At 56.2% G+C, this 16,608-nt stretch overlaps 2 protein-coding genes across 2 annotated transcripts in view; both read left to right on the top strand.

The window, feature by feature from the left end:
* The window catches only part of LOC136587448 (zinc finger protein 271-like), a 60,362-nt gene that overhangs the window by 33,145 nt on the left and 10,609 nt on the right, over nucleotides 1–16,608 (top strand). The gene's annotated exons all lie outside the window — the stretch shown is intronic.
* Nucleotides 4,268–15,833, top strand: LOC136588330 (uncharacterized). The gene is made up of 6 exons (XM_066587455.1): nucleotides 4,268–4,375; nucleotides 7,212–7,330; nucleotides 7,410–7,565; nucleotides 11,782–11,890; nucleotides 14,159–14,256; nucleotides 14,465–15,833. Exons 2-6 carry the CDS (start codon nucleotides 7,259–7,261, stop codon nucleotides 14,666–14,668), a joined length of 639 nt encoding a protein of 212 aa, XP_066443552.1. The 5' UTR covers nucleotides 4,268–4,375; nucleotides 7,212–7,258; the 3' UTR covers nucleotides 14,669–15,833.

Raw genomic sequence — 16,608 nt, 5'->3', positions numbered from 1 at the left:
GGGATGGTATTAGGCTGGTGATGAGCGGCGCCTGATTTCCATCTACCCTGACCATTCTCCCCTCCCCCAGCATGATGCTCTACCACCAGGTTTCACTGTAGGGATGGTATTAGACTGGTGATGAGCGGCGCCTGGTTTCCATCCACCCTGACCGGTCTCTCCTCCCCCAGCATGATGCTCCACCACCAGGCTTCACTGTAGGTATTGTATTGGGCAGGTGATTAGCGGCGCCTGATTTACATCCACTCTGACCAGTCTCTACCCTCCCAGCATGATGCTCCCTCAACAGGCTTCACTGTAGGGATGGTATTGGGCAGGTGATTAGCGGCGCCTGATTTCCATCCACCCTGACCGGTCTCTCCTTCCCCAGCATGATGCTCCCCCAACAGGCTTCACTGTAGGGATGGTATTGGGCAGGTGATGAACGGCGCCCGGTTTTAAACCCCCTGACCGGTCTCCCCTCCCCCAGCATGATGCTCCACCACCAGGTTTCACTGTAGGGATGATATTGGGTAAGTGATGAGCGGCGCCTGGTTTCCATCCCCCCCTGACTGGTCTCCCCTCCCCCAGCATGATGCTCCACAACCAGGTGTCGAGCGGCACCTGGTTTTCCATCCACGCTTACCGGTCTCCCCTCCCCCACCATGATGCTGCACCACCAGGCATCACTGTAGGGATGGTATTGTGCAGGTGATGAGCGGTGCCTGGTTTCCATCCACCCTGACCGGTTTCCCCTCCCCCACATGATGGTCCACCACCAGGCTTCACTGTAGGGATGGTATTGGGCTGGGGATGAGCGGTGCCAGGTTTCCATCCACCCTGACCGGTCTTCCCTCCACCAGGATGATGCTCCACCACCAGGCATCACTGTAGGGATGGTATTGTGCAGGTGATGAGCGGTGCCTGGTTTCCATCCACCCTGACCGGTTTCCCCTCCCCCACATGATGCTCCACCACCAGGCTTCACTGTAGGGATGGTATTGGGCTGGGGATGAGTGGTGCCTGGTTTCCATCCACCCTGACCGGTCTCCCCTCCCCTAGTATGATGCTCCACCAACAAGCATCACTGTAAAGATCGTATTAGGCTGGTGATGAGCGGCGCCTGGTTTCCATCCACCCTGACCGGTTTCCCCTCCCCCACATGATGCTCCACCACCAGGCTTCACTGTAGGGATGGTATTGGGCAGGTGATGAGCGGCGCCTGGTTTTCCATCCATGCTTACCGATCTACCCTCCGCCACCAGGATGCTCCACCACCAGGCATCACTGTAGGGATGGTATTGTGCAGGTGATGAGTGGCGCCTGGTTTCCATCCACCCTGACCGGTCTCCCCTCCCCGACATGATGCTCCACCACCAGCCTTCAGTATAGGGATGGTATTGGGCTGGGGATGAGCGGTGCCTGGTTTCCATCCACCCTGACTGGTCTCCCCGCCCTGGTCGTTCTAGAGCAGATGTCTGGTTCTGTCTTATCGCTGACTGCATTGTGGTCCGTTCGGTTTCCACTCAGATGCCGGCATCTTCCTTTGTGCTGCGCTATTCTTCCGGTATTTTGTGCTGGAGCCTCCTGACAGATATTTTAGCACAGATATGACACTGGACGTTCTAGAGCAGATGTGACGGCAGCGTTGTAGAGCAGATGTGACGGCGGACGTTCTAGAGCAGATGTGACGGCGGACGTTCTAGAGCAGTTGTGACGGCGGACGTTCTAGAGCAGATGTGATGGCGGATGTTCTAGAGTTGATGTGACGACGGACGTTCTAGAGCAGATGTGACGGCGGACGCTCTAGAGTTTAAGTGACACCGGACATTCTAGAGCAGATGTGACGACGGACGTTCTAGAGCAGATGTGACGGCGGACGCTCTAGAGTTTAAGTGACACCGGACAATCTAGAGCAGATGTGACGGCAGACGTTCTAGAGTTTAAGTGATGCCGGACGTTCTAGAGTTGATGTGAAGGCGGACGATCTAGAGCAGATGTGACGGCGGACGTTCTAGAGCAGATGTGACGGCGGACGTTCTAGAGCTGATGTGCCGACGGACGTTCTAGAGCAGATGTGACGGCGGACGTTGTAGAGCAGATGTGACGGTGGACGTTCTAGAGCTGATGTGACGGTGGACGTTCTAGAGCAGATGTGACGGCGGCCGTTGTAGAGCAGATGTGACGGCGGCCGTTGTAGAGCAGATGTGACGGCGGACGTTCTAGAGCTGATGTGACGGCGGACGTTCTAGAGCTGATGTGACGGCGGACGTTCTGGAGCAGATGTGACGGCGGACGTTGTGGAGCAGATGTGACGGCGGACGTTGTGGAGCTGATGTGACGGCGGACGTTGTAGAGCAGATGTGACGGCGGACGTTGTAGAGCAGATGTGACGGCGGACGTTGTAGAGCTGATGTGACGGTGGACGTTCTAGAGCTGATGTGACGGCGGACGTTCTGGAGCAGATGTGACGGCGGACGTTCTAGAGCAGATGTGACGGCGGACGTTCTAGAGCAGATGTGACGGCGGACGTCCTAGAGTTGATGTGACGACGGACGTTCTAGAGCAGATGTGACGGCGGACGCTCTAGAGTTTAAGTGACACCGGACGTTCTAGAGCAGATGTGACGGCAGACGTTCTAGAGTTTAAGTGATGCCGGACGTTCTAGAGTTGATGTGAAGGCGGACGATCTAGAGCAGATGTGACGGCGGACGTTCTAGAGCAGATGTGACGGCGGACGTTCTAGAGCTGATGTGCCGACGGACGTTCTAGAGCTGATGTGACGGCGGACGTTGTAGAGCAGATGTGACGGCGGACGTTGTAGAGCAGATGTGACGGCGGACGTTCTAGAGCAGATGTGACGGCGGACGTTCTAGAGCAGATGTGACGGCGGACGTTGTAGAGCAGATGTGACGGCGGACGTTCTAGAGCTGATGTGACGGCGGACATTGTAGAGCAGATGTGACGGTGGACGTTCTAGAGCTGATGTGACGGTGGACGTTCTAGAGCAGATGTGACGGCGGCCGTTGTAGAGCAGATGTGACGGCGGCCGTTGTAGAGCAGATGTGACGGCGGCCGTTGTGGAGCAGATGTGACGGCGGACGTTGTGGAGCAGATGTGACGGCGGACGTTGTGGAGCAGATGTGACGGCGGACGTTGTAGAGCAGATGTGACGGCGGACGTTCTAGAGTTGATGTGAAGGCGGACGATCTAGAGCAGATGTGACGGCGGACGTTCTAGAGCAGATGTGACGGCGGACGTTCTAGAGCTGATGTGCCGACGGACGTTCTAGAGCTGATGTGACGGCGGACGTTGTAGAGCAGATGTGACGGCGGACGTTGTAGAGCAGATGTGACGGCGGACGTTCTAGAGCAGATGTGACGGCGGACGTTCTAGAGCAGATGTGACGGCGGACGTTGTAGAGCAGATGTGACGGTGGACGTTCTAGAGCTGATGTGACGGCGGACATTGTAGAGCAGATGTGACGGTGGACGTTCTAGAGCTGATGTGACGGTGGACGTTCTGGAGCAGATGTGACGGCGGCCGTTGTGGAGCAGATGTGACGGCGGCCGTTGTGGAGCAGATGTGACGGCGGACGTTGTGGAGCAGATGTGACGGCGGACGTTGTAGAGCAGATGTGACGGCGGACGTTGTAGAGCAGATGTGACGGCGGACGTTCTAGAGCAGATGTGCCGGCGGACGTTCTAGAGCAGATGTGCCGGCGGACGTTCTAGAGCAGATGTGCCGGCGGACGTTCTAGAGCAGATGTGACGGCGGACGTTCTAGAGCAGATGTGACGGCGGACGTTGTAGAGCAGATGTGACGGCGGACGTTGTGGAGCAGATGTGACGGCGGACGTTGTGGAGCAGATGTGACGGCGGACGTTGTGGAGCAGATGTGACGGCGGACGTTGTGGAGCAGATGTGACGGCGGACGTTCTGGAGCAGATGTGACGGCGGACGTTCTAGAGCAGATGTGACGGCGGACGTTCTAGAGCTGATGTGACGGCGGACGTTCTAGAGCAGATGTGCCGGTGGACGTTCTAGAGCAGATGTGACGGCGGACGTTCTAGAGCAGATGTGACGGCGGACGTTCTAGAGCAGATGTGCCGGCGGACGTTCTAGAGCAGATGTGACGGCGGACGTTCTAGAGCAGATGTGACGGCGGACGTTCTAGAGCAGATGTGACGGCGGACGTTCTCAAAAAGCAGACCCTGAAAGGCAGCCAAAGCAGCACAGTCTGCCTCCTCCCCATCATGTGACCGATCACATGGTCATGACATCACGGAAGGTCCTTCTCCCTGCAGTAGCCGGCTGTCAGGTCTGTCGGCTCAACCACACGGCACTAATTCAGGCTCAGCAGAACAACCAACCCCGCTTGGAGAATCCGTCACGTGGTAAGCGCTCCTTAGTAGTGACGTCATCGCAGCAGATGACGTGTGAAAGCGAGAGGATGACGACAGCGGCGGGGGGTACATGCTGGTGTAGAGAGCAGCGTGCGGGGGGTACATGCTGGTGTAGAGAGCAGCGTGCGGGGGGTACATGCTGGTGTAGAGAGCAGCGTGCGGGGGGTACATGCTGGTGTAGAGAGCAGCGTGCGGGGGGTACATGCTGGTGTAGAGAGCTGCGGGCGGGGGTTGTACGGGCCGCTGTAGAGAGCGGGGAGTACCTGCTGGTGTAGAGAGCGACGGGCGGGGGGTACATGCTGGTGTAGAGAGCGGCGGGCGGGGGGTACATGCTGGTGTAGGGAGCGGCGGGCGGGGGGTATATGCTGGTGTAGAGAGCGGCGGGTGGGGGGTACGGGCCGCTGCAGAGAGCGGAGGGTACATGCCGGTGTAGAGAGCGGCAGGCGGGGGGTACATGCCGGTGTAGAGAGCGGCGGGCGGGGGGGTACATGCCGGTGTAGAGAGCGGCGGGCGGGGGGTACATGCCGGTGTAGAGAGCGGGGGGTACATGCCGGTGTAGAGAGCGGCAGACAGGGGCAACGGGCCGCTGTAGAGAGCGGGAGGGTACATGCCGGTGTAGAGAGCGGCGGGCGGGGGGTACATGCCGGTGTAGAGAGCGGCGGGCGGGGGGTACGGGCCGCTGTAGAGAGCGGGGGGTACATGCCGGTGTAGAGAGCGGCGGGCGGGGGGTACGGGCCGCTGTAGAGAGCGGGGGGTACATGCCGGTGTAGAGAGCGGCGGGCGGGGGGTACGGGCCGCTGTAGAGAGCGGGGGTTACATGCCGGTGTAGAGAGTGGCGGGCAGGGGGTACGGGCCGCTGTAGAGAGCGGGGGTTACATGCCGGTGTAGAGAGCGGCGGGCGGGGGGTACGGGCTGCTGTAGAGAGCGGGGGGTACATGCCGGTGTAGAGAGCGGCGGGCGGGGGGTACGGGCCGCTGTAGAGAGCGGGGGGTACATGCCGGTGTAGAGAGCGGCGGGCGGAAGTTACGGGCCGCCAGGAAGCCGCCGCTCCGCCTTGACATTGCTGAAAGGTCGAAGATTCCACATGAAAAGCAGGAGTTAAAAAAAAAACCTCTGTAGTGCGACGGCGAGACGTGCGGACCGTCCGCAGTGCGGAGACGTAGACAGGTCCGCACGGACGCCGCTGACTGGACACGGGTACGCAGGGTCACTCGCCGCGGTCACGTCCGGACTCCACGCGGGATTCTGCAGGAAGGACCCACCGTGGGCAGGAGGCCGTACGCTGCTCCGCGTGTACATCGCGCCCCGTGTGCCCCCCGCCCTGCGTACGGGCCGCATCTATACCTGTCGTACCAAAGTGAAAGCACAGGAAGACGCGTGGCGGCGTGTGAGACGCGTACCGTAGCCCTGACATGCGGGGCGGTGATCCTGCGTGAGTCACGTGATAATTATGTAGATTCCCCTGCAGGATTACCAGTTGGTGTAGGGGGCGCCGGGGGTCCGTTCACATGCGTGTTGTCTGACTGTCCCGCTGTGCGGGTGGCACAACATGCTGAACGGCAGCAAACGGGGAGCTTTCTGTTTACTTCCAGCGCCGGGGGCGCTTGAGCCTAGGGGGCCGCCGCTTCCCTGGGGGGCATTTAAGTCTAGGGGGCCGCCGTGGCGCTGGGGGCAGTTCAGGGCTTCCATCTCTCTGCGCCACTTTTGGTGGAGAAGAACTAAAATGAAAGAGGGGAAATTGCTGAGTTTTTCTCAGTGGGAAGCGGACAGAATGGCGGCAGCAGCCCCGCAGGCCCAGCCGACCCTGACGCAGCGGCAGCAGCCCCGCAGGCCCAGCCGACCCCGGCGCAGCAGCGGCGGCGGCAGCAGCCCCGCAGGCCCAGCCGACCCCGGCGCAGCGGCGGCGGCGGCAGCAGCCCCGCAGGCCCAGCCGACCCCGGCGCAGCGGCGGCGGCGGCAGCAGCCCCGCAGGCCCAGCCGACCCCGGCGCGGCGGCGGCAGCAGCAGCCCCGCAGGCCCAGCCGACCCCGGCGCGGCGGCGGCAGCAGCAGCCCCGCAGGCCCAGCCGACCCCGGCGCGGCGGCGGCAGCAGCAGCCCCGCAGGCCCAGCCGACCCCGGCGCGGCGGCGGCAGCAGCAGCCCCGCAGGCCCAGCCGACCCCGGCGCGGCGGCGGCAGCAGCAGCCCCGCAGGCCCAGCCGACCCCGGCGCGGCGGCGGCAGCAGCAGCCCCGCAGGCCCAGCCGACCCCGGCGCGGCGGCGGCGGCAGCAGCCCCGCAGGCCCAGCCGACCCTGACACAGTACACCTATAGGGAGCGTGGATAAGATCCTGACTCCTAGGACTGCAGGATCAATCCAAGTGAAGCATAGATGGAGCCGCACAACCAGTCATCCAGAACAGAGCTGCTTCATTAGTCCATACAGAAGAATCAGAGCAGCGTGGTACACGCCTGCCGCTCCCGGTGCCACGCCTGCCGCTGCTATGTGATGGGGAGGTCCTGTGGTTGTAATTGCTTGTTCTACCTTTTGCTGTGATTGGCCTGTATATTGTATATAGGGTCTGCTGTTTTTACTTGGAGCTAGCCTGACAAAGACCCCGGAAGGGGTAGAAACGTTGCTGCTGGTTTTTTTGGATGTATTAATGAAGCAGCTGTGTTTTGGATGACTGGTTGTGCGGCTCCATCTTTGCTTCACTTGGATGGTCTTATATGGACGGCCTGTGGCTGTAGGTAAGATGGATCCCTGTACAAGGAGTATAGCGCCTCCTGCTGGCTGACTAGTGTTGGGCGGCCGGTTCATACCACAGATCTGTGACTTGTGTCTTGTAGTAAAAGGATCCTCCTGAAGACAAGTGTCCGTCTCCTGACCTTCGAGGATGGGCCGGGTGGAGACGGCCGAGCGGGTATTAGACCTCACGCTGGAGATCATCCGCCTGCTGACCGGAGAGGTGAGGGCTTCTAGGGGACGGATCATGATGGAGGTGAGGTGTTCTGGGAGTTCGGTGATATTAGTCTCTCTCCATGCAGGATCACACGGTAGTGAAGACCTCTGATGCCTGCGTGATCCCCAGCAGCTGTCCCCGGGTGTTCGGAGGATGGGACCCGCCGTCTCACTCGCGGATACACGAGACGGACAAGATCCTAGACCTCACCTACAGGATCATTGAGCTGCTGACGGGAGAGGTGATGCTATATAATGTCTGATGACTGTTCCTGTGTATTACAGCTCAGAGCAACGTGTGTGTGTGGGACGTGTGTGTGGGACGTGTGTGTGGGACGTGTGTGTGGGACGTGTGTGTGGGACGTGTGTGTGAGTGAGACGTGTGTGTGAGTGAGACGTGTGTGTGAGTGAGACGTGTGTGTGAGTGAGACGTGTGTGTGAGTGAGACGTGTGTGTGAGTGAGACGTGTGTGTGAGTGAGACGTGTGTGTGAGTGAGACGTGTGTGTGAGTGAGACGTGTGTGTGTGACGTGTGTGTGTGTGTGACGTGTGTGTGTGTGTGTGTGTGAGACGTGTGTGTGTGTGTGAGACGTGTGTGTGTGTGTGAGACGTGTGTGTGTGTGTGTGACGTGTGTGTGTGTGTGTGACGTGTGTGTGTGTGACGTGTGTGTGTGTGTGTCGTGTGTGACGCGTGTGTGTGTGTGTGTGTGACGTGTGTGTGTGACGTGTGTGTGTGTGACGTGTGTGTGTGTGGCGTGTGTGTGTGACGTGTGTGTGTGTGACGTGTGTGTGTGTGACGTGTGTGTGTGTGACGTGTGTGTGTGTGACGTGTGTGTGTGTGTGTGACGTGTGTGTGTGTGTGACGTGTGTGACGTGTGTGTGACGTGTGTGTGACGTGTGTGTGTGACGTGTGTGTGTGTGTGACGTGTGTGTGACGTGTGTGTGTGTGACGTGTGTGTGTGTGACGTGTGTGTGTGTGACGTGTGTGTGTGTGTGACGTGTGTGTGTGTGTGACGTGTGTGTGTGTGACGTGTGTGTGTGTGTGACGTGTGTGTGTGTGTGTGACGTGTGTGTGTGTGTGTGACGTGTGTGTGTGTGTGTGTGTGTGTGTGTGTGTGTGTGTGTGTGTGTGTGTGTGTGTGACGTGTGTGTGTGTGTGTGTGTGTGTGTGTGACGTGTGTGTGTGACGTGTGTGTGTGTGTGTGAGACGTGTGTGTGTGACGTGTGTGTGTGTGAGAGACGTGTGTGTGTGTGACGTGTGTGTGTGTGTGTGACGTGTGTGTGTGTGTGTGAGACGTGTGTGTGTGTGTGAGACGTGTGTGTGTGTGTGAGACGTGTGTGTGTGACGTGTGTGACATGTATGTACATATGTGTGTCTCTCATGTCATGACCGCAAGTGTGTTTGTTTTAACTGAGCCTCTAGATTGTGCAAACTCATAGGGTGTCGCAGTTGGAGCCCCGGATGGCCCCATACATGTTGTACTGGTGATACATCTGGTGACCGGGCAGCCACAGAAGTGTGACTATGTTGTGGGGGCTCCTGGGACCCCCTTGTGTGTGCGGCCGAACATTATCCTGCTGGGAGCCGCCATGAGAGGAACACATGTGGCTGCAGGACGTCCTGAACATATCACTGAGCTGTCATTGTCCCTCGTACCACCACTAGGGGGGACCGACTGTCATATGCAATGATCCACCAGACCATCACACCAGCAGGGGGCAGTGTGCCGCTCCACAGTAAAGGCAGGATTGAGGCGCCAACCCTGAGGTCTTCAGACACGAACACAGCCGTCGTCAGCGCCCAAACTAAACCTGAATTCATCGCTGAAGAAAACCCGCTTCCCCTCCGTAGCGTCCAGCTTCATCATTCACAATGCCACTACAAACGTAGGCGTGGGAATGAAACGCTAATCACGTAATGGAAGCCGTGAGACCAAACGCCTGGAAATGGATCTGACAGACATGGGAGTAACTTTGGCGCCCCCTGTCTCTGGTTGGCGGACAATGAAATAGTTGGGGCTGCTGGTGCTTCTCGCACGATCAGACACTCCGCTCTACTGGTGGCCTGTAGGGGCGTCCTGAGCCCGGTCACCTTGTGTGCCCCCATCCACTGGTCCCAACACCCCCTAACAGTCTGGTCAGATGCTCCTCTCTACTGGTGGTCTGTAGGGGCGTCCTGAGCCCGGTCACCTTGTGTGCCCCCATCCACTGGTCCCAACACCGCCTAACAGTCTGGTCAGATGCTCCTCTCTACTGGTGGCCTGTAGGGGCGTCCTGAGCCCGGTCACCTTGTGTGCCCTCACACATCCACTGGTCCCAACACCCCCTAACAGTCTGGTCAGATGCTCCTCTCTGCTGGTGGTCTGTAGGGGGCGTCCTGCGCCCGGTCACCTTGTGTACCCCCATTCACTGGTCCCAACACCTCCTAACAGTCTGGTCAGAACGGCCCGGTGGGGACAATTCATGGATACGACCCTCCAGCTTCTCCCATCCCAATAATGCGCCCCCCTCTGGTAACGGGGTGAAATCTCTTCTCTGCGTCGTAGAGGCATCTAGTGGCCAACAAGCTCTACAAGCGGAAGAGGTCACTACACACAAGGAGCCTCCGAGAGCCTCTTATAGGCCAAGGGGGAACCATCTTAGGGCCTCCGGTGACCGTCCATCTAATCACCACAACTCTCAGCATTATCTGGCTACACAATTCCTACACCTACGCAGCGGACCCTTCACCTCGCTTCATGGTACAGCCTAGAGGTTCACCAGTGCAAACACCCCGCCGGTGCACAGAACTCAGCAGTAATAGTCACTAGTACTGGACCGAGTATTAGGAGGTGGAGCAGATGATGATGGGCACCGTGGTTGGCCAGGAGGACCCAGACTAGAGGGGTAGACTAGATTGTAGTTGGCACATAAATGGGGCTTAAATGAAGTCTATCACATCTTTTTGGCATTCCCACACTATAAACTACATTATGTGGGATGCGGAATGAATGAAACCGTACGTTTACTTCCTTCCCCTCAGGATGCGCTCACTTGTAGCGGAAATGCTGCGGGTTTTCCACTGCAAAATCTGCAGTATTTCTGCATCAATGTCGCAATCGTCACCAGAGGAGCGCATGGGTTATTGGCTGGCGTTGGCTCGGCGAGTAGCGGGAAATGCCCGGAGACACTGTGCCTGTGGCTCTGGTGACCTCCATAGGGTGTGGGTAATGTGCCCCACTTGTAAAGGCCATCTTTGGTTGTTTTATACAGTTTACTATATATGTGATGCATCATAGAAGGAGGAGGCCGCGGTGCTGCGCATCTACATTGTTGTCCCCTCCTTGTGCCGCGGTCCTACATTGTTGTCCCCTCCTTGTGCCGCGGTGCTGCGCATCTATATTGTTGTCCCCTCCTTGTGCCGCGGTCCTACATTGTTGTCCCCTCCTTGTGCCGCGGTGCTGCGCATCTACATTGTTGTCCCCTCCTTGTGCCGCGGTGCTGCGCATCTACATTGTTGTCCCCTCCTTTTGCCGCAGTGCTGCGCAGCTACATTGTTGTCCCCTCCTTGTGCCGCGGTCCTACATTGTTGTCCCCTCCTTGTGCCGCGGTGCTGCGCATCTACATTGTTGTCCCCTCCTTGTGCCGCGGTGCTGCGCATCTACATTGTTGTCCCCTCCTTGTGCTGTGGTCCTACATTGTTGTCCCCTCCTTGTGCCGCAGTGCTGCGCATCTACATTGTTGTCCCCTCCTTGTGCCGCGGTCCTACATTGTTGTCCCCTCCTTGTGCCGTGGTGCTGCGCATCTACATTGTTGTCCCCTCCTTGTGCCGCAGTGCTGCGCATCTACATTGTTGTCCCCTACTTGTGCCGCGGTCCTACATTGTTGTCCCCTCCTTGTGCTGTGGTGCTGCGCATCTACATTGTTGTCCCCTCCTTGTGCCGCGGTCCTACATTGTTGTCACCTCCTTGTGCCGCAGTGCTGCGCATCTACATTGTTGTCCCCTCCTTGTGCCGCGGTCCTACATTGTTGTCCCCTCCTTGTGCCGCGGTGCTGCGCATCTACATTGTTGTCCCCTCCTTGTGCCGCGGTGCTGCGCATCTACATTGTTGTGCCCTCCTTGTGCCGCAGTCCTACATTGTTGTCCCCTCCTTGTGCCGCGGTGCTGCGCATCTACATTGTTGTCCCCTCCTTGTGCCGCGGTCCTACATTGTTGTCCCCTCCTTGTGCCGCGGTGCTGCGCATCTACATTGTTGTCCCCTCCTTGTGCCGCGGTGCTGCGCATCTACATTGTTGTCCCCTCCTTGTGCCGCGGTGCTGCGCATCTACATTGTTGTCCCCTCCTTGTGCCGCGGTGCTGCGCATCTACATTGTTGTCCCCTCCTTGTTCTGCACTTGTGGCGCCCTCAGACGTCTTTGTTACGATGTATTTACTGCTTCCAGTTCTCCTTGTTTTGCATCTGTCCATGTATGACCACAGGGCGAAGATCCGATTGATATGAAAATGGAGACGTTGTCAGGCGATGAAGAGACCCGCGTGAGATGTGATCGGCGGTGGATGGAGGACGGTCCTGTAGGTATCCAAGCAGGTAAAGGCCACACGTTCCCTACTCCAGCGGACTTCACACTGTGTTCTGTCAGTGAAGTCTAACGACATAGATGTCTGCCCACATTACATGCCTCCCATCAAAGTCTATGGAGAGAGGTGGAAAAGCTGAGTGAGAAGCAGAGACACAGACATGCTGCTACAGTAGTATTCTTTTACTGTCTTACGGCTACTGCAATCACCTCTACACTGCTCTTTACAGTGTCTTCCATGCCGCTGCGTCTTGGTATATGAGATGTAGCGATAGAGGAGCAGAATCTTCTCTACTTCTTGTGTGCAGTGTATGGGAGACATCATAGCAGCTGGTCTCCACCTACTAGTTCAGGGACAACTGGGAATTAGAGGTGGAGCCAGTACAGGAGAAAACTGGTGAAACAGGCAGCCCTTCACTGCACAGAATCCTTAACCCCTTCATGACGCGGCCCTTTTTTTAAACATTTTCGGTTTTTCCTCCCCCCTTAAAAAAATCATAACGTCGCTGTATGAGGGTTGTTGTTGTTTGCGGGACGAGTTGTAGTTTTCAGCAGTTCTATTTAATCTACCCTATAATGGACTGAAAAGTGGAATAAAATGAAAACATTCCGCCATCTTTCAGTGCATCTTGTTTCTGCGGCGCACAAACTGCAACAAAAGCGACATGATACCTTTATTCTGCGGGTCGGTGCGATTACTGCGACACCAAACTTGTGTTATTTTTTTTGCTGTACTACTCTTTTTTTTTTTTCAAATACATTTAATGTTTTTTTATTATTTTCTGCCGCCATCTTCTGCGCGCAATAACTTTTTATTTTTACGGCGACGTAGTTGAGCGAGGGCTCACTTTTTGCGGGACGTCCTGTTGTTTCCGTTAGTACTAATTCAGAATACATACGACTTTTTGATCGCTTTTTATTGCGTTTTTTTTCTTGGAGACAGGGGGACTGAAAAAGTGCATTTCTGGCGTTCTGTATTTTTTTTTTTGGATGACATTCACCATACGGGGTAAATAATGCGCTACTTTGATGGATCGGACTTTTACGGACGCGGGGATACCAAATATGTATTTTTATTTTATTATTTAGACTTTTTAATGATAGATATGGCAACGGGGGGGGGGGGGGTTTAAACTTGTATTACTTTTTTTTTTTTTTACAATTAAAAAAAACTTTATTATTATTATTATTTTTTTTTTACCTTTAAGCCCTCCTGGGGGACCACAAACAGTGATGCTTTGATCGCTCCTGCAGAGTATGTAATTATACAGCATTACGTCATACTGCATTCTGACAGGCAGCCTATCAAGCCACCCCACGGGGATAGCTTGATAGGCAGTCTTCCAAGGCAGACATGACTCCTCTCTGAAGGCCCCCGGCTGCCATGACACCTGCACAGATCCCCCAACCTCACTGCGGGAGGGGGGGGGGGTACGGGACCCCCGAACAGCGTTCAGGGGCTTTAAATGCCGCTGTCAGAATTGACAGCGGCATTTAAAGGGTTAATAGTCGCGATCGGCCAAACTGCCGATCGTGGCTATTGCCCACTGGTGTTCGCTGTAGTAAACGGCTGATGCCTGCGCTGTATGCAGACAGGTCGCCCCACGACCTCTCTGCATACGTACTCCGACGCTCCAGGATGTCCTGGAGCAGGAAGGGGTTAAAATGTAACTTTTATTTATATACAACTTAACACATAGAGGGCTGAGAGCGAGGCCTCATGGGAAATTAGATCTATCCAATCCACACGGTTCATCCCCTGCCCCATAGGATAGCACTGACCGTCTGCGGCGCGCTCCATCACTCATGGGTGGCATCAATTGTCCTCCATCTCAATGGATCTCCCGCAGATCATCACAGCAGCAGTTGGGGCATGATTGGGGCGCTCACCCCAAGGTCACCAGACACGAACACGGCCGTCGTCAGCGCCCAATCTAACCTGGTTCCCCTCCGTAGCGTCCATTCCATCATTCACTGACACCCTGCAAACCCCTCGGTGTCTTCGCTGGGCCAATGCAGGAAAACATGGCTGACATGTATGACCCTAGTCCAAAGATTGGGTTCATATTTGTGCGTCTCGCACTGCGCAATTCTCTTGGCCGCCTGAAGCCGGCCTTTGGTTAGTAAAGCTGTAAAGGCTGGTCCCGGCCGATGTATGACCGTGGATGTAGCGGTAGAAGAATGAATGGGGTACGCTGTGCGGTGGAGCAGCTTATAGGGTCGCCTGCGTATCGCATATGAACGGTGTGCTCAGTCACCTCCTGTCTTTTCCCCTATAGATGGACCTAGTAATGAGACTCCACCAGATCGATGCCGCAGTCCTCCGGGGTTCCGGGAGTGTCCAGAGGAAGCTGGGGGAGCCCCGCAGACCCCCCGGGTAGGTCTGATAGCGGCAGGGTGTGGAGGAGCCGAGGGGCTTGCTGCCTGGTGTCTGTTCACTACATTCAGCAGAATGTCCCCCTGTGGGGAACGCTCGGGACCCCCTTGTTAACCCTTGCTGTCCTCTAACTTCTGGTTGGCCGGTAATTATATTTACTTCACATTTTGCTGTTTCTTGTCTGTTCTTTGCCCAAATACTGAATCAGGCGGAAGATGCGACCAACATGAAAGTGGAAGATCTACCGCTGGCAGAGATGTACGTGAAGGGCTGCCGGCGGTGTAAGGAGGAGGACGTCCCTGTGGATATCGGTGCGGGTGAGTACTCCTCTTTCGGATGTGACTGTTGGGCCGCTCTCACACAACCGAGAAAATTGCGTGCGATTTGTGCATTGCGAGGCGCACAAACATGAATTCTTTTGGGGCGGAGCCTGACCGCGGAGAGAGATGGCCGCTTGCTAGAGCGGCTCTGTCGTTGAGGCTGTACAACAGACATCCCGCTACAGCTATCAGACCCCAAGATGGGAAAACTGACAAAAGAAAGGAGCGGAGAGGCTTCAGGAACTCCAAAACCGGCACGGGGACAAGCAGACCTGCAAAAATACCTCCGAGAGAGAGCTGCACGCTCCCCCCGCGCTCCTATCAAGATGGCGCCGGCAGCGGAGCCGAGACCTCGCAGTGCAGGAGGGGGTGAGTCTTCATCTGAGGGAGAAGAGGAGCAGGGAGTCTCCAGGGCTTTCATGAGGGATCTCATCGCTTTTGCTATGAGCCCAGTCCTAGCGGACCTAACGGTAATCAAAGAAGAAGTCAGGCACATGGGCAGGAGAGTGGAGGACCTGGAGGGAACGGCTGCAGCTATAACTTCACACTCGCTAGAACTCGCACAGGCCCTGCAATCACTGCACCAACACCTTAACAAAGTTCTTCTGCAACAGGAAGACTTAGAGAATCGCAGCCGGCGCAGTAATGTGCGCATTAAGGGGGTCCCCGAGTCCTGGGCGTCGGAGGCCCTCCCTAAGGTGGTCAGAGAGATATTTGCTACATTGCTGGGTGCAGACAGAGCAGCGAGCATAGTGATAGAGCGAGTTCATAGAGCATTGCACCCGTTACCCTCTGTAGAGGAGCCCCCAAGGGACTTAATCTGCAAACTGCTCTCATATCCGGATGCAGTATCTATTCTAGAAGCGGCTAGAAATCAGAGGGGCCTACAGTATGAAGGAGCGTTAATCCAATTCTATCAGGACCTCTCTCCCACCACGCTGGCCAAACGCAGGATTTTAAGACCCCTGCTGAAGGCAAAAAACATAAGGTACGCCTGGCTGTTCCCCTTTGGCCTGGGGGTGACCCACAGAGGCAAAAGAATAAATATTAGAACGCCTGATGACCTGCGCAACAGCTGGCACCTGCTGGAGAGCCCATGGAGATCCCCAATTGGCTCCCCTTACCGGACTTCCCTCCTTTACCTACCCTGCCAATCGCAGAAAATTGGAATACGGTAACCAACATGAAATCACCAAGGAGTAAGAACAAGAAGAAGCAAAGAGAGGAGCTCACAGAGACTGACACCTGAAAGCCATACCCAGGGCAGTTCTACAAACCTTCTGGGTAAGAGAACTTTGGGGCTTTCACGGCTCACTCGGGGATTTCCGGGGTTCCGGGTGCCACGGATTTAATGGACGGCCCCGTCCCGTCCCTGCTTTCTCTTCTTTTTTTTTCCTTTTGCCCCCCCCCCCCCCCCCCTCCCCCCTGGAGTACTTCAGACTTTTCGGTCCTCAAAAGACTGCGTCTAAAAAGAACCCCTATGGAAAAGGGATGTCTGACCGCCTCATCCGGATCAGGCACAGAGAGTTTATAAACTTTAAAGGTTTAAACTGTAGTTTAATTCTGCCTCACATTCACGAACGTAACCAGGTCTTCGGAAGACCACGTTCGTCTCTCACTAGTAAAGTGAGAGAAAGTTAAGAGAGTTAACTGATTGTTTTATTGTCTCATCGCTTAATTGTTGTATTGTCTTGTGATATCTATTCCCTCAGTCCTACGTGTGTTCCCCACCCCCCCACCCCTTTTTCTCCTTCCAGCCTACCCTTTACTATAGATTCTTCCGGATCTTCGACGTCCAATCCCACTTCCTCAACTCGGACTGCAACTAGGAGCGGAGCAAGTAAGACGGCACGGGCTTGCCCTGCCCGACGCGACCGGGTGAGCGAAACACAGGGCCTTGCACAACATTTGCTGACCCACAGTCCTGGGGGAAAAATCATCTCGGAACCTGCAAACTCTTAATCTTTCTACTTTCTCTTTAGTGACACAGTGATCTCCCTGGTTGGATTCTACTCATGGTGGTACTGAGATG

This window comes from Eleutherodactylus coqui, chromosome 13 (assembly GCF_035609145.1).
Source record: "Eleutherodactylus coqui strain aEleCoq1 chromosome 13, aEleCoq1.hap1, whole genome shotgun sequence".
Taxonomy (NCBI): Eukaryota; Metazoa; Chordata; class Amphibia; order Anura; family Eleutherodactylidae; genus Eleutherodactylus; species Eleutherodactylus coqui.
The sequence above is the reverse complement of the archived record's forward strand: the minus strand, read 5'-3'. Positions and strand labels throughout refer to the sequence as shown.